The sequence below is a fragment of the Ornithorhynchus anatinus genome, chromosome 11 (genome assembly GCF_004115215.2).
Source record: "Ornithorhynchus anatinus isolate Pmale09 chromosome 11, mOrnAna1.pri.v4, whole genome shotgun sequence".
Classification (NCBI taxonomy): domain Eukaryota; kingdom Metazoa; phylum Chordata; class Mammalia; order Monotremata; family Ornithorhynchidae; genus Ornithorhynchus; species Ornithorhynchus anatinus.
The window spans coordinates 467170-490180 of NC_041738.1; the positions used below are offsets into that span (position 1 = coordinate 467170).

Below are 23011 nucleotides of genomic sequence, written 5' to 3' on the forward strand. Positions count from 1 at the left end.
GACAGCTTAGGTTATTTATTTGCTTATTCTGCAGGCTTCGCTTGGTGTCAGAGTTCCCTGTGGGTCGGGAGCGTCACTCAAGCCACCCCAAGCTAGGCGGCAGCCCGCAGTTAAAAGCTTGCTGTTTGTATTATACCCACCTTCCCCCGTCCCCAAAACTACAGCTTGGACCGTGGGCTGGGTAGCCATCCCTTGGTAGCTCAGGTACCCCAGGTGAATGGCTGAGAGTCAGGGACCATCATCCTTCAGGGTTCCCTGTCGGGACCCCCAGGTCTGCACACCTCCTCAGCTTCACCAGCAGAAAGTACAGAAGGCTGTCCCACATCTCCAGCCCAGAATCTGCCCATCAGGCTCTGAAGTCGGGAAGGATTTCTGCCACTCTCCTACGGAGCTGCTCCCGCCTCTCCTCCCGTAATCTCTCCTCCTGCATGAACTCTGGGAGCCGCCGCCATCGCCGGAACGCAGTCTGAAGTATCCTCCTTGAAGAGAGAGAAACCCGTAGCGAACGTCTCCGGGCATGGCACCCCTGGCTTGGGGTGCCAGAGCGGCCCCCTCCTGACATTCTGGAAGGGGATGAGGCTGGCCGTGAGGATGGCCGATTCTGGCCAGACTTACTGACTGAGAAGAAACCAGCCCCGTCCCTCGCCTCACCCAAGCACCGCCTCCTCTGGCGTGCTCGGACCACATAGCTGCGATGGTCCCAGCAGGAGGATATAAAGACTGCTTTGTGAGCGTGGGGAAGGTGGGGCATGATGAAAGCAAGTGGCCCAATGGCTGACTGTACCTGCCACTTCAAGATCAGTGCGGGCCTGGGCTGAAAATGTCCTCTTTCTCTTCCACCCCAGCCCTATGGCTGAGGGTCAGACCCTGGTTCTGCCTTGTTCTTGACCCACTCAGACTGGGCTAACTGAGCCCACCTCAAGGGATTCCCCTTCTGTTCATTTTCAGAGTCACGTCCCCACCCCTCACAGAATTGTCCAGACCGAGCATCTAGATGCCCGGAGGTGCTTTCCCTGCGGCAGGAATGCTCCTCTTTACCGGGCAGCGGGACAGTGCTCACCATCGGTGATGCTGCTGTGAGCTCTGGTGGCAGGGAGTCATCCTCCAGGGTCCCCAGCCCCGCCCCCGGCCAGCCGAGCACCACGGACCTCACCAGTCACTGTGCAGGGCTGCAGCCTGGTGCCCGTCCCGGACCAGCGCCGACCAGGCCCCAAGGACCTTCTTCTGGAGGAAGGCTGCCTGCAGCTGGCTGGCTGTGGCAGCCAGGGCGGCACAGTTCCGCTGGTACTGCACAGGTGAGGAGGATCGGGGGGCGGAAACAAACAACGAGCGTGGTGCCCACGGGGATGGGGGCACCCAGAAACAATTCTCGAGGGAGTTTGCAGAAGCCCAAATTGGCCATGCCAGCACTCTCCTGTATTCTGCCCTCTCTTTCAACGTCCCCCCCAGTCACACACACAGGCATGTCCAGTCTCTTACTGGGTCCCATCAGTTCTTCCTCCTCAACCTGCCCTTCTCTTTTCCCGGCCTCACTCTGCTGCCCAGATCACTTTCTAAAACTTCCCACAATGACCCATTCCTCTCTACAACAAGCAGACCGCCCCCGCCCCCCTCCTTGTTCACACCCCTGGCTAGGACACCGAATGCTTTGTAAGGGGCCTCGCCTGAGACTGATGGGTCCCGGCCCTGGTGAATTCCCTGGTGAGGCCTAGGGGGGTTCCACTGTCTGTAGGCACCTCACCTGGACCCAGCTGTTGAAGGTCTTCCTGAGCAGCACTCGGGAATGGAGTTCATCTGCCTGGGCTGTCAACTGGGCTCTGCTGAGCTGAACGTGCCTGTGCCAGGTATTCAGGCAGCTCCGCTGGCGGGCCCTCCGCCAATGTGCCTGGGCAGCCTGGTAGGGTGGAAAGAGCAAGATGCAGGTAGTGTGAGCATCGTGGGTAGGAGATGTGAGTTCCTCAAGAGGCCCAGCGGAAGGGTGAGGTGGGAAAGAGCAGTAGTGAGCTTAGGCATTGGGGCCCCCATGGGGTGGCTATGTCAGCTATCTGCCTTGGCTTTTCTTCCTCCTTCCTCCTTTTCCTGAGAGAAGCAGGTGGCTGGGGGAGCACTCTGAACAGTGAGAAAAAGGAGCATAAACATCGTGAGAGAAAGCAGGGGCACAGAAAAGCAGTGTCATCAGGTGTATGTGAGTGTATACTAAGCACTCACTACACTGCCCTGCATGCAGTAAAGGCTTAATAAATACCATGAGTGTGTGTGCTCTACCCCAGTCTAATCTACTGATTAGACTGTACTCTCCTTGAAGTGTAATTTATTTATTTTAATGTCTGTCTCCTCCTTTAGACCGTAAGCTCGTTTTGGGCAGGCAATGTGTCTATTGTTATACTGTACTCTCTCAGGCGCTTAGTATTGTGCTCCGCACACAGTAAGCACTCAGTATATACAATCTAATGAATGAAGTGTCTGCTGACTACTATACTGTTATTGTTTCTATTATTATTACATTTGTTAAGCGCTTACTAATTTTTAAGCCCTGTTCTAAGAGCTAGGGTAGATACAAGTCAATAAGCCTGGACACAATCCATGTCCCACTTAGGGTTCAAAGTCTAGGAGGGAGAACAGGCTTTGAATCTCCATTTTATAGATGAGAAAACTGAGGCACACAAAAGTGAAGTGACTTACTCAGGATCACACACCAGGCAAGTGACACAGCTGAGATTAGAACCCAGATCCTCTGACTCCCAAACCCGTGCTTAACCTTTAGGCCACACCTCTCCACAATAATTACGTTGGTATTTGTTAAGCGCTTACTATGTGCAGAGCACTGTTCTAAGCATTGGGGTAGATACAAGGTAATCAGGTTGTCCCATGTGAGGCTCACCGTTAATCCCCATTTTGCAGATGAGGGAACTGAGGCACAGAGAAGTTAAGTGACTTACCCACAGTCACACAGCGGCCAAGTGGCAGAGCCTGGATTCAAACCCATGACCTCTGACTCCCAAGCCCGGTCTCTTTCCACTGAGCTACGCTACTTCTCTAGCACAAGCTGCTTCTCCACAAGCCATGCTTCCTCTCTCCCAAGCAATCAGTATAGTGCTCTGCACACCCTAAGCACTCAGTAAATATCACTGATTAGTTTGCATGCAAACTCCTGAATCTGGTGTCAGTTTCTCTCTTTCTCTCTCCCCTCTGTCTCTATCTTTCCTGGGGCTCAGTCCCCCCCGGCCCTGCCCATTACCTCCATGTTCTCCTTGCTCTTCAACATCAGGGCCTTCCACGGATCTAGCCCCCATGTCCGTATCAGGGTCTTGTTGTAATGTTGCTTGGCCTTCGCCTGGAGCCGCTGACTCTGCTCCAGTCTGCGCTGCTTCTCCAGTTCCTTCTGGAGATGGTAACGGCAGAAATGTTCAGTCCATAAGGCCACTCACTCTCTGTCCCCTGCACTTTTTCCAACGGTCTCATAGGCCCGGTTCTGCCTGAGGACTATTCTGACCTTCGGTTAGATCCCAGGGCAGCCTCCAGCAAGACTAGAGAAAGTGTTTGGAGGGAGGTGCCGCTGAGCGGCTGGATGGGCCCTCCCGGTCCCCCTGACCGGCAGGGAGCAGCGCGTTCTGCTGGAGTTGGTCCCCAGATTCCTCTCCAGTGTGGGTACAAGGAGCTATGCGTTCCTGCCCTGACTGGCCCAGGAGGTCTGAACACCTGTCGGCAGCCCCTCCCCCTCGAGCAGCCCCTTCTCTCTTCTCTGATGAATGCTCTGAGTCAGGCCACCTTCTAATACAGGGGACCCATCGAGCCCCTGAACCACAATTCTCAGCACACGCCACCTCCCTCCCTATTGTCCTCAGTGCAGGCCCCGTCCACCCGGGCTGTCATCCTCTCATGACCATGGGAGTGCAGTGGGTGTGACCCGGGGTGTGGGCTGCTGGAGGAAATCTGTTCCCAGGTCTAGGTGCTCAATTGGGAGGAAAGGGAGAGGGGGGTGCCCTGCGAAGGGGTGGGAGGGGAAGGAGTGGGGGATGCCATCGGATGGGGGAAGTTAGCAGCTACTGAGCATTAAAGCCAGGTTCCAACAGCTGGGGGCAGCGGGCAGGGATCAGAGGCAGGGCGGGCCGGGCCGTCGTCACTCACCAGTTTCAGCAATCTCTTCTCTTCCCGCTGGATCCGCTTCTCTTCTATTTCTTGCCTTCGCCGCTCTTCCTCTCGGGCCTTTGCAAGGGCCTGGTCAAGGCAAGCAGAGAGGTTTGGCCACCTCCCCTGGCCAGGGAAATATTCTCACTGTTGCTGCTGTCCCCAAGTGTCTGCTTAGCCTTGCAGAAGGCCCGGATGCCATCCGGGGCCAGGGAAACGGGCTTCTTGCCTTTGCCCCTATCAGCATGCCTCATGTACAGTGCCTACTCCCCGACCTCCGCTATCTGTACATTTCACATACAGTGCCCTCGGCCCCCACTGTCCACACACCTCATGAACTGTGTTCCCTCATTCCCACTGTCTGTATGTACACTTCACATATGGGGCCTCCCCAGCCCCCACTGTCCCCACATCTTACATAAATCAGCCCCCATCCTCTCCGTCTATACGCCTTACATATAGCATTCACCCCCTCCCCACCTCCACTGTCCGTATGCCTCATGTAAAGCCCCACCCTCTCTGCCCGTCGTCTGGATGCCTAGTGTACAGTCTCCATCTCCCCCGCTGTCCATACTCCTCATATAAAGCACCCCCCAACCCCAGCCCCTACCGTCTGATCACCTTGCACCAGATGCCTCCCGTCCAGCGCCCCACCCTAGCTGCACCCACCACCCATCTCAGCCCTTGCAAGATCAGAGACCTCCACCCCTGAGTTTTTCTTACCAAGTTCTCCTCTTCCTGCTTTCTCTTCCGGTCTTCCAACTCCCTTCTCCGTTCTGCCCGCTGAACTGCTCTCTCCTCCATAGCTGGGAAACATTATCCGAATGTCTCAGCGCCTAACAGCCATCGGCTTGGCCACGGTTTGACCACCAGGACCCTCCCAGGCAATTGCAGGCTTCCTCCCGGAGGAAATGTGTTCCTTCCATCGGGCAGCGCTCTACCTTTTAGGATGGGGTGGGGGCAAGCAGGCCGCCTCAGACTTCCTCTGGACCTGGCGAAAGAGCTGTGGGGGTCTTGCCTCACGCCTTCTCGCTCCAAGGAAGGGGTGGTGGAACTGGAAGATGAAAGGTGCCAACAAGTAGAAGGCTGGCCTCTCCTCTGAGGAGTCGGAGGCCTCTGGCCAACTGAAACCATCCCCACTCCCTCTCATCTCCGCAACACCACCAATAACTAAGGGCTTCTAGAGGTGCGATGTCCAGGTGGCTGGAGAGAGGGAAGGATGGGCAGACAGAATAGTAATTGTGGTATCTTTAAAGTGCTTATTATGTGCCAAGTCCTGTACTAAGCACTGGGGTAGATTCAGGATAATCAGGTCAGACACCTTCCCTGACCCACAAGGGACTCACGGTCTAAGACTTGGGGCTCAAAGAAAGGAAGAGGGAGGGATGGAGGACAGGATGGAGGCAGCTACCATAGAGGGAGGCTCAACCGCGGTGGCCTTGGGTCTGCAGGCCACGACAAACCCTCCGGCTGACCTCAGTGAGTTGGCGTGTTCGGTCACCTGCTGGGACCCTCTCATTGGCCTGCCTGCCCCAGGGTTCGGCCCGGGGCGCTTCGGGGCCACCGGAACTGCAGTGGCCCACAGCCTGGCTTTCTCCCGGGTTTCAGGATGGCACCCGGGCCCAAGATTGGGGCTTGGATGCCTGAGCTGACCGCTGGGGTGGCCATGGTCATCGTGGCTGGCTGCCAGCTGCAGGGCCTCCTCCTGGCTCTGGACTAGAGTGAGGCCTGGTGAGCACAGGGGAGTGGCCGGAGGAGAGGTTGGCCAGGTTTGCGTGGGGCCTCGGTGAGGCTCGGGACTGTGGATCTGGCCTTCAGGGCCCCAGGCCGGACTGTCCAGGCAGGCTCCTGCAGCTTCGGGCTCGTGCATGGGGAGGGGTCCACCAGTACCCTGCAAGGAAAGGTGTGGGTCAGCACTTCTGCCCTGCTGGCAGTCCTCGGAACACCAACCCATCGGTGGGTCGCTCCGAAAACCCCCGTGTTTCCGGCCCAGCAGTGTTCTGGTCTGCACCCGAACTCTGGGCTCTGCCAGAGATGACCACTGTGCCCCCAAATCCCTGAAAAGCAAAGACTCTATTTAATTAAGTCCAATTCCAGGGTTCTCCTCTCCACTGCTCTCTTGTGTCCTTGAGCTCCCATTAGTTGGCCTTACAGTGGGGCAACCTTCCTGGGAGAAAGAGGGTCTGGGGATTCCAGGATCTGAGCTGCGACCCACCCCCAGTCATATAAAGCTGAAGGCAAGGCGGTCATCCCTAAGGCTGATGAACAGACCTAACGACACCATCCGCCCACAATGCTCCCACACCCACCTCTGGCCCTGCCAGCAGGACTTTACGACACTGCCCAACTCTAACCCCACTGGTCACCCCTAACCCCACCGGTGACCCCCGACAGGGCCAGGCAGAGACCGGAAGAGACCAGTGTCCGGGGTTGACTGCACCACAAATAGCAGAAATCACCAAAGAGGGAAAGAGCTCTCACTTGTCCCTGCTTCGCATGGAGGTCCCGGTGAACCGTGCCCTCGCGGGCTCCATTGACGCCCTGTGACCCGCCGGAGCTGAGCAGCCCAAGTGACAGCGCTTCCAGAAATCCCGCCATCTTCCTTCTGGTCTCCTCCTTCCTCAGCTCCAGCTCCCGTTTCCCTACCTCTGCCCGACTCCAGCACTGCCATGCGGTGAAGCAGCGGCGAAGGACGCTGTTGCGGTGACTGGCGACGGCCAGCTGCTGCTTCCTGGAGGACGAGGCACAGCTTGAATGGCCCCCGGTTCCTCCTCCCCGCCACCTGGAATTTACCCTATGTCTCCTTCTCCCCCACAGTCCAGCAGCTTCTCCAGGACCTGTCTACTAATTCTACTGTCCTCTCCCTGACGCTTAGTATAGCACTCTACACACAGAAGAAGCAGCGTGGCTCAGTGGAAAGAACATGGGCTTTGGAGTCAGGGCTCATGAGTTCGAATCCCAGCTCTGCCACTTGTCGGCTGTGTGACTGTGGGCAAGTCACTTAACTTCTCTGTGCCTCAGTTCCCTCATCTGTAAAATGGGGATTAAGACTGTGAGCCCCACGTGGGACAACCTGATTCCCCTATGTCTACCCCAGCGCTTAGAACAGTGCTCGGCACCTAGTAAGCGCTTAACAAATACCAACATTATTATTATTATTAGAAGACTGTCAGCTTCTCAAGCCGGGGTGAGGGGGGCGGGAAATCATGTCTACTATTTCTACTGTCCTCTTCCCAGTGCTCAATACAGCACTCTGCACACAGTAGACTAAGTTCCTCGAAGGCAAGAATCTAGTCTATTCACTCTACTGTCTTCTCCCAAAGCGTTCGGTACAGTGCTCTGAACACAGAAAATGCTGACTGCCAGAAACTGTAGCCCAGGCAGGAGCAGGGCCCGGGGCAGGGGCAGCATTACCATGGACCAAGTCAACCCTGCAGAAATCAGAGGAGAGGCGGTGCCTCTGCTCCATCACGAGATAGTCAGCCCCTTGAAAGGAAGACGGATTGAACCGGATTCTGGTCTCCTGAAATTTAGTTTAAAAGGGAGCAGATTGCCCCCAGTCTTCCGTACCTTACCTGCCCCTCTTATCCCACAGGGCAGTGTGGTGGATGGGGCTCCTCCTATAATACTACTATTATTACTATTATCATTATGGTACAAGTTAAAATCTTACTGTGTGTCAAGCACTGGAATAGATACACAATAATCAGAGGATCTGTCCACAGGGGGTTCACAGTCTAAGTAGGAAGGTGGAGGATTTAATCCCTTTTTTACAGATGAGGAAGTTATGGCACAGAGAAGTGACTTGTTTAAGGTCACACAGCAGACAAGTGGCGGAGCCGGGATTGGAACCCCGGTACTCTGGCTCCCAGGACTGGGTTCTTCCCACCAGACCACGCAGCTTCCCTGCTGCATGCCCCAAACTCTGTGGGCGTCACCTGAGATGAGGGCCTGACAGAAGGATGTACTAAGTGCCCCCAGGGGACACCAAGCCTCGAAAGGAACTCCAAGCCTCAAGGGAAGCAATATGGCTTAGGGGAACGAGTTTACCTGGGAGTCAGAGGACCTGGGTTCTAATCCCAGCTCCGCCACTTGTCTGCTGTGTGACCTTAGGCAAAGTCACACAACTTCTCCAGGCTTCAGTTTCCCACTCTGTACAATGGGAGTTCAATACCTGTTCCACCTCCCCCTTAGTCTGTGAATTCCTTATGGGGCAGGGACTCTGTCCACCTTAATTACCTAGTGTTTCCCCTAGCACCTAGTACAGGGCTTGACAATTTGTAAACACTTAACAAATACCAAAGTTCTGATCATGATTTTTCATACTGTCAAAGTGCTGGAGCCGTGGGAAGCCCAGGCCTGTGCCCCGCACCTGTTCTGTTCTCGGAGGAGATTCTCCAAGTTGCGCGTCTCCCTCTGCAGCCTCTGGGCCCAGGCGTAGTCTCTCCAGGCCCGCAGGGCCCGCAGTCGGCACCGCCAATCCGCCAGGGCCCCAGCTTTGCCCATCTGGATCCTGCGGTCCCGGACCAGCTGGAACCAGGCGGAGAAATGCTGCCGCAGGGGCTGCAGTGGAAACGGTGCAACACCAGCAGGTCAGGGATGGGGGAGCGGTCAGGAGGGGGCAGGCAGGGGAGAGGCAGACTCCTGCAGGGAGGGGCATACACCCTGGGTGGGGGGGGAGTGAGGAATACACACCCTGGGTGGGGTGGGGGAGGGGGTGGAATTTCATTGCAAAGCTACTTTAAAAAATCATCCACCGAACTCCAAAATTCAAGAACTCAGAGAGCTATTTAAAAACCTTTCTGTCTGCATTCGTTGACCATGCCGGGTCCTGAGGCCTTCTAGACTCTTGCAGATCTTCGAGATCTTCTAGCTGCATTCTGGGCGCTCCTGACTGATGCTGAGAGGAAGTTTCCTGCATAGGTCAACACCTCGTGGGGCTGAGATTGGGTGTGGCAAATACAAAGCCAGCAATAATCTTCGGGATTTATCCCAGCCCATCCTCTGAGAAGTTGCAAACACAGTATCCCTGTGCAGGTATTCTTAGGCTTATTTCTCAGAGATGGAATATGAGAACCTTTGCAAAGTCATCCCTGGTTAGACCCACTACCACCCAGTCCAGGATTCTGTCTCCAAAGGAGGCTGAATTCCACCAGATGCTTGGAGGAACTGACTCAGCAAGGACCGTCCAACACCCTGACTCTTCCCCTCTCCGTCACCGACTCCCCAGTGACCCAGCACAGTCTATCCACCACCCTTGACTCTCCCCTCTCTGTCCTTGAGTCTCCTCCAGTGCCCCAACACAGAACATCGAACGGCCCTGACTCTCCCACCCCACATGCCCCAGCCCGATCCCTCCGTTGCCATGTGCTCACTCACCTGGTGATCCCTGACACCCTTTGCCACCAGTGGCTCCAGCGTTTCTCCCCCACTCTCTTTTTCTCCCTCTTCTTTTGGTTGTCGTAGACCACCTGGCACATTTTGGTCCATGGGCTTTTCGGTCGCCACCTGCTCTTTCTCCCTCTGGAGCCGTTCCCTCTTCCTGAAAAGAACACCAATTCCAAGACCCAATCACAGACTTCTCGGATGCTAGGGGTGACAATATACCGAGGTAGATGGCCTCCCCTCGTTTTGGGGCACTGGTGACCTCAATTCAGGGGAACGTTCATTGTTAGGGAGTAGTGATAGCAGTTTCTGCCAGAGACCCATGTTGTTGTTATTCCCGCTCCCCCTGCCCCTCCTCCTTCCGGATAAAGAAAAACAACGCAGGACAATAAAGGAACCACAAACCTGATCCAGGGACATTGGACATGGTTTTGGGGGATGGCAGAAAGGAGGGAAGAAGCATCTTAACAAGGAAAAAATAGATGTCAGAACTGAGGAGAGTTCTAAAGTGGCTGAACAATTGCCCAGAGAGCAAAAACTGGATCTCGCTGAGACAGCATAAGGAGAAGAGACTTTGGCAATGAAGAAATAGTCCAGATCTTATAAGAAACGCTTTGATAAAGAGCAGGCAATGGAGGCCAGGACCCCCAGAACACATCCACTGATCAGAGGTTGGGACTGGAGAGAACTTGGACCTCAGTGATGCCAGCCCGGTCCCTGGAACCCAGAGTTGCCACCGGCTACTTCTTGCTGCACTCCCGGGAGTAAGCCTGGCATTGCCACAGGCCCGGGACAAGATGCTCTCCCCGGCACGAGCTCAACATGGAGCTCAGCTCTGGTCCGGTAGGGGACAGATAGATGGTCAGGACAGAGCAGTCTGTGAGGGGCATGAGGGGAAGAGGAGGGACACAGCGGGAGGGGTGGGATGCACCATTCCAGAGACACTGATGGAAAAATCCCCAGAGCAAGGAGCGGAAGGAATCTCGGCACGCAGGCGTCCCTGCCATGATTTCCATTGTTCCCATGCTCCTGCCAGCAGCTCACCCGAGCTGATTCTGGCAGCTGCCCTGACCCACTACTTGCGCCTGCCTTACCCTGCCCCACAAACACTGCCCCGTTGCTGGGCCCGTGGCCCATCTGTGCCCCTTGTCCCCAGCCACCCATGGGGAATGGCACAGCTAGAACCCCAGGGCCTGGAAAAGAAAGGTTCTGGGGGAAGGGAGGGTCCCTGCCCAACCAAGCCTCTCTCCGCCTCACGCACGCTTTCCATGCCTCCTCCACAGTGTGCCTCCGGGCTGCCAGCTCTCTCCTGAGCTTGACCATCTCCCGCTGGACCTCCTCCTCCTCCTGCTTGGCCACCAGGGCCCGCCTCCTCTGCTCTGCCTGCACCAGGGCCTGGGCCTCGGCCAGGGCCGCCTTCCTCAGGGCCGCCTCGACTCTCTGTTGCTCGAGCTCCTTTTGTCGCCTGAGGCGATTTTCTTTCACCTGAAAGAGGGGGAACCGTGAAACGTGGAAGCGAGGACCTGACCTGTTTTGGGGCAGACCCCTGGAGACAGAGCCAACGACGGTGGAAAGGCAAAGCCAGCTCACCACCCCACATCCCACCAAACACCACCACCCCTAAAGGTGGGGAAGTGGGGCCAACCACCCAATTTGGAAATTCCCTTCCGAAGAAGTCCACCGGGCATCTGGGGTCCAGAGCCCTACTTCTCACTGGCTAGAGCTCACAGCCCTTTCTCCATCTCAGCCCAATTATGCCTGAAGGAATCGTGGTTTCCTTGCTACAGAGTACCCATTTGCCTCAGCACACATGCCCTTGCTGAATAACAAATGATATCACAGCAAAGGTCCACCGAAACACGCTCTCCACCCTCCAGGAATGCTTCCTGTTCTCTTCCACCAACCCGAGAAAGGCCAAAGGGAGTATCTCCCTCTCCCTCTCGTTCTCTGTGGCCTGCCTTCCCCCTTCCCCACAAACCCTGCTCCGCCGCTGTGCCCGCATCCCAACTGCTGTCCTTGCCAACTGGTGTGGGTAATGGGAAGGGTGGTTGGTCCCTGCCCAAAAGTCAAGGGTCTTTCTCCTTTCTGGCACTCTCTCTGTTCACTTTCCTTGGTTCTCATAAAACCACCCTTGGGACTCTTTGTCATACCACTGTCTACATCTGGAGAAATGCTCACTAGGTGAAGTCAGAGCATGACCCATTCTGAGTCCACTCTGTTTTCCTCTCACCTGCTGATGCCTTAACTCCATGCTGAGGCGAGGGTCCTTCTGCTTCTGCTTTTTTTGGTGGTCAGTCAGGTCAAGATCTCCCAATATTCCAGAATTTGCCACTTCTTTGTGCAAGAGGTGCTGAATGAACTGTGGAATTGTAGTACTTTCTTCTCCGTTCTCCAAATAATCATAAGACTCTGAAAGAGATGCAGTCCATCCTGATACAGTTCCCTTAGAAGCTTCTTTAGTGGACCAGGCCTGTGGTCCCCCAGCCCAGAGTCCTGTGTCGAACAAGTACACCAGGAATCTTTGGAATTCCAAGTCATCCTGGCTCTCACACCCTTCCATCCCTTGTCTGTGGATTGACCCAAACCCTCCAACCCCACAGGAACCCATCGATGTTTTTGCTATCTCAACTTCCAGGAGGTGCCAATTCCAGGCACTTACACCTGCTGGGTAGAGAAGTCGTTTCCTTTTTCTGAACAAACTGGCCTTTGGCAGGGGCTCCTGGCCTCAGGACAGGTGCAACTGGTAGCTCAGATGCCCGCTCCAGAGGGCGAGCCGGGGGGTGGGGGGGAGGGTGGGAAAGGGAGGAGCATGCCTCAGTGGTATTAGCTGGGCTCCAGATGGCTTCTCTCCAGTCTTTGACCAGACCCCAGGGTTTCCCATCAAGGCACCTTTTTGGTCTGTTCGCTCCTGTAAGCCTAACCCCTTCCAGTCCTCAGCCCCACTGAGATCCTGCCCCCCGCACTCCCAATGAAACATGGTTGCCTCCTCTGACTGACAGGAAACCAGTGCTACTCAAGGGAGGGGCAGGAAAGGGCAAGGTCAGGGAGGAGCCTAAGCGTAGAGTCATGAGGGCACATTATGGTTGCTACCTAAAGGACCTCATCAGCTTAACTGGGGAACCCAAATGGAAAACCCAGTCTAGATGGAAAGTAGCATGAAGAGTCAATGAGCAATTTTCCCCTGAAAGCGGGAGGGAGGAAGGACAGTAAAAACGGCCTATTTCAGCCCTGCTGGGTGCTCCTTGCTGGGAGCGGCTCCGGGGACAGAGTCAGTCGACTGCTGTGGCTGGACCCATAGAGACCCCAGCTCACCTTCGAACGTGTCAAACCGGAGCAAGCTAGCAGTCTCGGGCGGCAGACCTGGACACAGCGCTGAGTCCCCAACGGCCCCGGAGTCTCTCATCAGTTCTGGGGTCAGCTTGGAATCCAGCCAATCGTGAAGCAGCTTCTGGGCTGGGTGGAAAGTGCAGACATGTGCCCAGTAGACTTATTTCAGGGGTCCATAACCGCTTACCTCGGCTCTGACCTTCTGAAGGCGGGCACCCCCCTTTTTGAATGCTGATTGCCCAGCTGTGGGGGTTGGAAAAAAGTTGCTCTGACTTCATTTCTAGTAACCTATCCCTGCACCACCAAGTCCACAGGGCTCAATGCCATCCATCCATCCAACCTTCCCTTCTTCCATCCACCCCTATCCTCTTCTGCCTCCCTGCTGCTGTGGACACTGTGGCCCACGCATTCCTCTTCCAAACACCCTGAGGCTTCAGTTTGGGCCACACAACACTAACTCTGGTCTCTTCCTCCTCGTATGACTCCTCGGTTCTGTTTGATTCTTCCTCTCTCTCTAATCATCTAACCATTGGTGTCCCCCAAGGTGCTGTTCCGAGTCCCCCGACTCTTCTCACTCATAGCTCACTTTCTTGGGGAGTTCATCTGCTCTCTCAGCTTCAGCTGTCTCCTCCCTCCTCCCTGCAGATGACTCCCAAGCCTCTCTCTAGCCCCAACCTCTCACCTGGGATCCCAACTCCTCTTGCCCCTAAGATGTCTCCACTTGGATGTCCCACTGGCACCTCACAATCAACCTTTTGGACAGAACTCCTCATCTTGCCCCTACACTCACTCCTCCACCTCACTTTCCCATCCCAGTCGATGCCACCACTATCCTCCCCGAACCAAAAGCCCACAGCCTCAGGAGTGGCCTTGCCTCTTCGCTACCGTTCCACTCTCGAGAAGCAGCGTGGCCTAGTGGATAGAGCCCAGGCCTGAGAGTCAGAAGGACCTGGCTTCTAGTCCTGGCTCTGCCACCTGTCTGCTGTGTGACCTTGGGCAAGTCAACTAACTTCTCTGCATCCAGTTATCTCATCTGTAAAATGGGAATTAAGACTGTGGGCCCCATGGGGAACACCGACTGTGTCCAACCTGATTACTTTGTATCTACTCCAGCGCTTAGAACAGTGCCTGGTACATAGTAAGCCCTTAACAAATACCATAAAAAACTCAAAAACCCTCTCACATTCAGTCTATGGCCAACTGCTGTCCCTTCTTCCTGCACCACATCTCCTGGTTCCTCCCCTTCCTCTCACCCAAACTGCTACCACCCTGTCATAAGCGCTGGTCTTGAATCAGCCTTGTTACTGGTCTCCCAGCCTCCAGGAAATAAATGGAGTTGTCCTTCGCATTCGAAGATGACTGGCAGACTGTTAAATTCACCTACGAGTGTGTGCGTAATTGAAAAGGCCAATGTGGGATCCACATTCCCAGCCCCATTGACCCCTGTCCTCTCCCCCTCCCTTCAGGCTCGCATCTCCTCCTGCCTCCGGGACGTCTCCACCTGGATGTCTGCCCGCCACCTAAAACTCAACATGAGCAAGACTGAGCTCCTCATCTTCCCTCCCGAGCCCGGTCCGCTCCCAGACTTCTCCATCACCGTGGATGGCACGACCATCCTTCCCGTCCCGCAGGCCCGCAATCTCGGTGTCATCCTTGACTCGTCCCTCTCGTTCACCCCACACATCCTATCCGTTACCAAGACCTGCCGGTTTCACCTCTACAATATCGCCAAGATCCGCCCTTTCCTCTCCACCCAAACGGCTACCTTACTATTACGGGCTCTCGTCATATCCCGGCTAGACTACTGTGTCAGCCTTCTCTCTGACCTCCCTTCCTCCTCTCTCGCCCCGCTCCGGTCTATTCTTCACTCCGCTGCCCGGCTCATCTTCCTGCAGAAACGATCTGGGCATGTCACTCCCCTTCTTAAACAACTCCAGTGGTTGCCTATCGACCTCCGCTCCAAACAAAAACTCCTCACTCTAGGCTTCAAGGCTCTCCATCACCTTGCCCCTTCCTACCTCTCCTCCCTTCTCTCTTTCTACCGCCCACCCCGCACGCTCCGCTCCTCTGCCGCCCACCTCCTCGCCGTCCCTCGGTCTCGCCTATCCCGCCGTCGACCCCTGGGTCACGTCCTCCCGCGGTCCTGGAACGCCCTCCCTCCTCACCTCCGCCAAACTGATTCTCTTTCCCTCTTCAAAACCTTACTTAAAAATCACCTCCTCCAAGAGGCCTTCCCAGACTGAGCTCCTCTTCCCCCTCTACTCCCTCTGCCATCCCCCCTTTACCTCTCCGCAGCTAAAGCCTCATTTTCCCCTTTTCCCTCTGCTCCTCCACCTCTCCCTTCCCATCCCCACAGCACTGTACCCGTCCGCTCAACTGTATATATTTTCGTTACCCTATTTATTTTGTTAATGAATTGTACATCGCCTTGATTCTATTTAGTTGCCATTGTTTTTACGAGATGTTCTTCCCCTTGACGCTGTTTACTGCCATTGTTCTTGTCTGTCCGTCTCCCCCGATTAGACTGTAAGCCCGTCAAACGGCAGGGACTGTCTCTATCTGTTGCCGACTTGTTCATCCCAAGCGCTTAGTACAGTGCTCTGCACATAGTAAGCGCTCAATAAATACTATTGAATGAATGAATGAATGGTGCTTAATGCCTGCCAATGAAGCTTTTGCTCAGAGAGAACCAAGCTCTCCAATAAAGACTCCACGCTCCTGCTCTATGGATCATCTTCCTGAAGCATTACTAGCCTTACATCTCTCTTCTCCTCAAAACCCTCCACTGGCTCCCCCGACCTCTCCACATGGCACCAAAGCTCCTTACTAACAGCTGCAAGGTTCTCCCCCATCTGCCCTCCCCCACCTCGCTCCCAACCGTGGCCTATCTCCTCTCTTCCGTTGCTACTCCCCAACTCTCTGTTGACCACTCTGGTTGTTACTATCTTTATGTCTACCTCCCCTGTTGGAGGGTAAGCTCTTTGTGGGCAGGGGATCTATTTCCCCTTTAGTCTCTGTTTCCCAAGCAGCTAGTGCAGGACGTTGCATTAAGTAGTTGCTCAATAAATAGTATTTACCACCACCACCTGTCAACCTCTTCCCTCCCTCCCACCAATCAATCAATCAGTTGTATTTATTGAGCACTTACTGTGTGCAGAGCACTATACTAAGCTGTTGGGAGAGTACAATATAACAGAGTTGGTAGACACATTCCCTGCCTGCAACGAGCTTATAGGAACTGGCAGTCTCCACCAAGAGGGCACCCTACAAGGTCCCCAGTGATCTCCTCAGAGCCAAGGCAAAACTAATTAGGGTGAGGGTTAGAAGGTAATAGTGACAGTAGTATAGTAACAGTAGTATTTATTAGCATCACCACTCCCACTTGCTACATAGCCCCAGGACAGTTGTGAGGAGCCAGACTGGAAGAAAGAGAGGGACAGAGAGAGAGAGAGAGAACCCAGCTTTAGGAGAAGAGTGACACAAACACCTAGGCCCTTGTCACCAGTTCACCCCTGGCCTGCCTGTCTGCTTTTCTGCCTGCCAGCCCTCCCACCCACCCAACCGCTGGCTGCTCGGGCTGAGGCTCTTTCCTGAGCCAGCCGGGACACCTGCTCAGGGACAAGGAGAGGGGCCCACCTTCGGCGTAGGTGCCATCCTGGTCCTGCAATTGCTCCGATGTTTCCAGGTCTGCCACAAAGCTCGGGGGTCTCTGGGGAAACCTGGAGTCTTTCAGAGCAAAGGCTTCTGAAACAGCAAACTGTGAGGCCTGTTCCACTTTCTAATTTAAAAGAAGAAAATAAACTGTTTCAGAGCAGTTCCTGTTGTCCCGGCTCCCGCTGCCCCATGGCCTTGGGTGAGAAACTCCTGAAGGATGGGAAAAGAGACTTTCACTTCTCCTTCGGAGCCCTTTGGGTCCAACATGCCACTCCGTCCCCAGGAAGGCGGGTACTCCCATCGGCCGGGCGCGAACTGGGTGATGGTGAAGGTGACGAGCGTGACCACAGCGATGGGAGGGCCCTGCTGCCCTCTGCCCGCATCACCCATGGAGACTTACAATCTGAAGGCTTAAATCAGTCCTCAGACTCTTCCACTCTTCTGGAGATAGGGGCCCGGACCCCAAATGGCTCCTTCGACACAGACTGCCCCGCACCGTCCTCCAGTCCTCAGACACTTCCACTCTTCCAAAGAGTGGGGGCGCAGGCCCCAAAAGGCTCCCCCAGCACAGACCTCCCTCTGCCCCCAACCCCAATGTGGCTCTCAGCAGGATGTGCCCAGAGGGCTGGATGCTCTCCACCAGGTTTCCCATGTGGCAAGGCCTGCTCCCTTTCTACCCTCATCTGCTCTCGTGCCCGTGCCACCAAAACCGGAAACGCACTGTCCCCACAGACCCCATCATCCCTGCACCCACCCCCCACCCTCCAAGAATGCGCCTACCACCTTCAGGCTTTCTTCTCTCAGCTAGCAGTGACAGGTTCTTACCTTGATCCAGTGAGCCACAGTGTCGTTATCAAACCTGGGCTGGAAAGAAGAGGAGAGCCTACGTCACCCCCGGCCCCCACCCGGCCCCACTCCAGCAGCCGACTCACCATTCCGCCTGCCACTCTGCCCATCGACTCGCCACTCTGCCCACTGGCTCTCCGCTTTGCCCGCTCTGCATCCTTGTCCCTCAGAGCTCACTTTCTAGCAGGAGGGTCTAAAGGAAGCTATGGCGCAACATGACAGAATCCGCCAGACCCCAGCCCACCCTGCCTTCCAGGCCCGATTCCCTGGAACCCCTCCTCCTCCTCTTCCCGGTCTTCCCCCAGTCATAGCCAACCCCAGCCACCTCGGGCGGCGCTGCCATAGTTGGTCGAGCCCATTACCAGGCCTGGGGTCTACAGCAACACCAGGTCCGGCCCAGCCTGGCCAAGTGTGCAGAGAGATTGATTTTGATCCCTCCGGTTGTGTGGATCTTTCCATCTGTCACCTCGAGAGAGCAGAAACCTCTTGGGGGCAGGGGACCCATGGCTTCTTTGAGCTGCACTTTCCCAGTATGTCATCCAGCACCCAGTGGGACTCAATCAATCCCAGTAGCTTCTGCCGCTCTTGACTTTTCTAAGGATCCCTGGGTCTGAATCTATGACCCACAAATGGGAAGATCCAGGCCAGCAAATTAATGTATGGAGAGGGAAGAATGACCATCAAGCTGTATGCCAAGGTCTGTGCTGAGTGCTGGAGTGGATTCAGAATCATCAGGTCAGATACCGACCCTTTCCCCTGTGAGGTTTACAATCCTGGGGTAAGGTCATAGGCCAGAAGTCAGGGTGGTTCTCTGGGCCAGGGGGTGGAAGGGGGGTGTTTAACAAGCTTTAGTCAGCTCTGACCACCATCTGCAGAGTAACGACTCTCAAATCTCCCTCTCTGACCCCAGCCCGCCTCACATCTCCTCCTGCCTCCGGGATGGTTCGGCCTTGTTGTCCTGCTGGCCTCTCAAGCTCAACATATCAATGGTATTTATTGAGCACTTATTCACAAAACACTTGGAAGAATACAACAGAGTCAGCAGATACATTCCCTAGCTTAAACTGATCTTCTCATCTTCCCTCCCAAACCCTCTCCTCCATCGTTTCCACCCCCCCATGGTATTTGTCAAGTGCTTTACTATGTGCCAGGCACTGTACTAATTGCCAGGGTATATACAAGTTAATCAAGTGGGACACAGCTCCTGTCCCACATGGGGCTCACAGTCTTAATTCCCATTTTACAGAGGAGGGAACTGAGGGCTGGGAGAATGATAATAATAATTATAGTACTTGTTAAGTGCTTACTATGTACCAAGCACTTTTCTAAGCACTGGGGTAGATACAAATTAATCAGGTTGGACACAGTCCCTGTCCACATTGGGCTCACACTCTTAATCCCCACTTTACAGATGAGGTAACTGAGGCTCAGGAAAGTGAAGTGATTTGCCCGTGGTCAGAGAGCAGACAAGTGGTGGAGCCAGGATTAGACCCTTGGTTCTTCTGATTTCCAGGCCCTATGCTCTCTTCACTAGGCCAAGCTACTGCCCATTGCATTTTGGAACCATGGACACCACTCTCTTTCCTGCCTCCAGGGTCCACAAGCTAAGCATCATCTGAAACTTGCTGTTTCAATGCGCATAACCAGCCTGTCACCAAATGCTCTCAGATTTTCCTCCACCACATCTCCAGGCTCTGCCTCTGTGTCCTCGCAGGCGCTGGTCAGACCCGGCCTCCATCCCGGGATCGCTGCTCTCCCCGCCTCCAGCCTTACCTTCAAAATCCTCCAAAAATCTCACCGCCTGCACTACACCTCCCTAAATGCATCATCGACACACCCAGATTCTGCTCTCCATCTTGCACCTATGGATCTCCAGGCTGTAAACTTGTCCTCTAGACTGTAAGTTCATTGTGGGCAGGAAATGTGTATTGTACTTTCCCAAGCATTTAGTACAGTACTCTGTACACAGTAAGCATTTAATAAATACCACTGACTGATTGACTGATCTACTTATGGCCATCCTTAACACTCAGAATCTCTATGCATATTTGCTCGATCACCCGTTTTATTTATTCTGATTCCACTGCATGTGAATGTCTCTAGCCCCTCTTGCCCCACTAAGGAGTGAGTTCCCTTGGTCTTGTGCATCTGACATGCAGGAAGCGCTTAACTCCCCAAGCAATTGAGTATAGAGCACCATGGTTGATCAGTGTTCAGCATACGCCATCGTTACTGCTGCTGCTCCTACATTTCTTTCCTTTCCACTCCATATTTGACTCTTCTGCAAGGGTCACTGTCCTAAAACATCATCTCTCACCCACCTCTCCACCCCTGAAACATCTCTGGTGGCTGTCCAGTCCTCTTTGCATCAGGCAGAAACTCCTCACCAACCGCTTTAAGGCACTGCATCAGCTCTCTCTCCCCCATGCTTATCTTCATTCCCCTCCCACCCCACCCTGCACTCTCAAGCAAACCGTACTGGATGTCATTCTTGACCCTCCCCTCTGGGGCCCCTTGTTCACACCCATCCTCTTGCATGGGGCTTCCCACTCCCCACCCCCCATCTTGAGAAGAAGTGTGGACTAGTGAAAAGAGCACGGTCCTGGGTTCTAATCCCAGATCTGCCACTTGCCTGCTGTGTGGCCTTAGGCAAGTTACTTTCATTCTTTGTACCTCAGTTTCCTCATATGTAAAAATAGAAATTCAGTGCCTGCTCTCCCTCCTACTTAGATTATGAAGAGGGGAAGAGGCTGTGCCCAATCTGATTACCTTATATCTACCTCAGTATTTTGAACAGTGCTTGGCACACACTGTTTAAGAAATACCACTGTTACCAGTAGTACTTTACTGAGCACTTACTTGGTGCAGTACGCTGTACTAGATGATTGGAAGTACTAAATAAAGAAGTGGCATGTTCCCTGCCCACAAGAAGTTTACACTCTAACGGAGGGGCCAGATAGAAGAATATTTACAGATAATCAAAACGAACAGCTGAATGAACTTAAACCCAGGAGTGCTGACATTGGAGTAAACAAGTTCCTCAACTCTAGACTCGGCTGGAGAGATGAGAGAAGTGTTGCAAAAGTAATAGTATATATTAAGCGCTTAATGTGTGCAGAGCACCGTACTAGGCGTTATGGGCAGGGAATGTCTGTTATGTTGTTGCGCTGCTCTCTCCAAGCGCTTAGTTAACAGTGCTCTGCATACGGAAAGTGCTCAATAAATATGACTGATTAATTGTATTAGACAGTGAGCCTGATCCTCGAGGGGGCTCACAGTTTGTGACTATAAAAAGCGGAGGAGGGTAAGCGGGGTGGAGACAGAGAGAGAGCAATAAAATGTTAAAACGACTTAAAGGACGAGGGAGCTGGGAAATCCATTAGGGAAGACTTGTTGGGTGAGGAGGGATTTTAGGAAGGCTTGGAGGCAGGGGAAGGCTGTGGCCTGTCATTTTCTTCTTCCAGCTACCACGTGAGGCACTTATGCACACGCTGTCGCTGGTGGCACTTTGCACACATCCGTTTTCACACTCTACTAATGCACCGGCTCTTCGGCATGCTCGACCTCTCCCTCTCCTATCTATAATTCATTCTGTGCCTACCGCTGGGGTTGGGCTGCAGCTCCTCGAAGGGAGCGATCTTGTCCACTAACTCCACCGTCCTCTCCCCAGCGCTTAGCACAGAGCTCTGCACACAGTTGATGGTCAGCTCCCTGTGGCCAGGGATCACGTCTATCGACGTTATCGTCCCCCCCCCCCGAGCTCGGTCAATAAAAATAACTCTGGTATTCGTTAAGGGCTTACTGCGTGCCAGGCACTGTACCAAGCGCTGGGGTGGAGATGAGTAGATGGGGTTGGATGCAGTGCCTGTCCCACGTGGGGCTCCCAGTCTCAATCCCCAATTTACAGATGAGGAAACTGAGTCGCAAAGTGAAGTGGTTTGCCCAAGATCACAGAGCAGCCAAGCGGGGGACGAAGGAATTAGAAGTTGATTCCCAGGCCTGTGCTCTACCCACTACGACATGCTGCTTCCTAGTCCCGCCTGGGGTGGGTGGGTGGATGGATGGATTAGAGAAGCAGCGTGGCTCAGTGGAAAGAACACAGGGTTAGGAGTCAGAGGTCATGGGTTCTAATCCTGGCTCCGCCACTTGTCAGCTGCATTCTCGGAGCCTCAGTTGCCTCATCTGTAAAATGGAGATGAAGACTGTCAGCCTCATGGGGGACAACCTAATTACCCCAGCAGTTACAGCAGTGCTTGGCACATAGTAAGCACTTAAATACCAACAAAGCAGCGTGGCTCAGTGGAAAGGGCCTGGGCTTGGGAGTTGGAGGTCATGGGTTCTAATCCCGGCTCCGCCACTTGTCAGCTGCGTGACTTGGGGCAAGTCACTTCTCTTCTCAGTGCCTCTGTTGCCTCATCTGTAAAATGGGGGTGAAGACTGTCAGCTTCATGGGGGGCAACCTAATTACCTTGTATCTCCACCAGCGCTTAGAGCAGTGCTCCGCACAAAGTAAGCGCTTAACAGATACCAACAAAGCAGCGCGGCTCAGTGGAAAGAGCCCGGGCTTGGGAGTGGGAGGTCATGGGTTCGAATCCCGGCTCCGCCACTTGTCAGCTGCGTGACTTGGGGCAAGTCACTGCCCCTCACGGTGCCTCAGCTGCCTCATCTGTAAAATGGGGGTGAAGCCTGTCAGCCTCATGGGGGGGGGGGGGGGACGACACCAACCTGATTACCTCGTATCTCCCCCAGCGCTTGGAGCAGTGCTGGGGCACATAGTAAGCGCTTAACAAATACCAACATTATTCTTATTATGAAGTCACTTCACTTCTCTGTGCCTCGGGTTCCCTCATCTGTAAAAGGGGGATTAACTGTGAGCCTCCCGTGGGCCCACCTGAGGACCCTGTGTCTCCCCCAGCGCTTAGAACAGTGCTCTGCACCCAGGAAGCGCTTAACCAATACCAACATTATCGTTATCCCGGGGGGCGGGGGGGGGCGCGGGTCGGGGGACACTTGCGTCCACAATCGGTCTGGAGACCGGGTGAGACGTTTGGACGTTTGGGTGTGGCGTCCGCCCTTGCCGCTCCTCAGCACCTTGGCGCGGTCCGCAGTGACCAGCCGCTTCCAGCGGTAGAGGTGCGGGCCGCCGGCCGGGGAGGCCATGGCCGCACCGCCCGCAGGCCCCACAGGCCCCGCAGGCCCCGCAGGCCCCGCAGGCCGCGCAGGCCGCCGGCCCCGGTGCACTCTGGGGGTCGTAGTTCCCCCTGGGCCGCCCGCCGCGGGCCCGACGACGCCCCGAACTACCACTCCCAGAAAGCCCCGCGGGCCGCCGCCGTTGCCCAGGGCGACGCCGGCCTCTCCGCGGGGCCTGGGGTCTCCCGCCGGCGCCCGGCGATGACGTCAGCCTCGCGATTAGCCAATCGGCGCCGAGGCCGGCGGGGCCCCGGGACCTGTGGCTGCGCAGGGAAAAGGCGGGCGGGGGCGCCACGTGCAGGCAAGAGCTGGGCCCGGGGGGCGAAGGGACCAGGCCCACGCGGGACCGGGTTGGCCCTTGCAGGGTCACTGGGGGAGAGGCAGGGGTCAGGATGATGGTATCCGTTAAGCGCTTACTATGTGCAAAGCACTGGGAATAATGTCGGTATTTGTTAAGCGCTTACTATGCGATAATAAGAAG

At 54.9% G+C, this 23011-nt stretch overlaps 1 protein-coding gene across 4 annotated transcripts; it reads right to left on the reverse strand.

Annotated features, from left to right (window-relative positions):
• Positions 1 to 22535, reverse strand: CCDC191 (coiled-coil domain containing 191). Of its 4 annotated transcripts, none has more exons than XM_029075351.2 (18): positions 22432 to 22534; positions 17320 to 17358; positions 16477 to 16618; positions 12826 to 12966; positions 11744 to 11922; positions 10775 to 10998; positions 9508 to 9670; positions 8927 to 9028; positions 8501 to 8691; positions 6610 to 6859; positions 5604 to 6019; positions 5070 to 5182; positions 4852 to 4934; positions 4129 to 4218; positions 3239 to 3382; positions 1742 to 1894; positions 1154 to 1287; positions 1 to 479 (listed from the first exon to the last, which is right to left on the reverse strand). In XM_029075351.2, the coding sequence occupies exons 1-18, from the start codon at positions 22498 to 22500 to the stop codon at positions 347 to 349; spliced, it is 2766 nt and encodes a 921-aa protein (XP_028931184.1). In that variant the 5' UTR covers positions 22501 to 22534; the 3' UTR covers positions 1 to 346. The 4 variants fall into 4 exon arrangements, with proteins under 4 accessions (XP_028931184.1, XP_028931183.1, XP_028931187.1 ...); XM_029075350.2 differs by having other exon boundaries at positions 8927 to 9043; XM_029075353.1 differs by having other exon boundaries at positions 395 to 479; positions 1149 to 1287; positions 8927 to 9043; positions 22432 to 22535.
• Positions 22536 to 23011: the final 476 nt, after the last annotated feature.

Excerpts from the sequence above, each read along its gene's own strand:
- CCDC191 (XM_029075350.2), bottom strand. The coding sequence starts at position 22,500 with ATGGCCTCCCCGGCCGGCGGCCCGCACCTCTACCGCTGGAAGCGGCTG. Across the intron at positions 1,895-3,238 it reads AGAGCAAGGAGAACATGGAG|GCTGCCCAGGCACATTGGCG; the intron begins GTAATGGGCAGG and ends CCACCCTACCAG. Across the intron at positions 480-1,153 it reads GCAGCCCTGCACAGTGACTG|GAGGATACTTCAGACTGCGT; the intron begins GTGAGGTCCGTG and ends TCTCTCTTCAAG.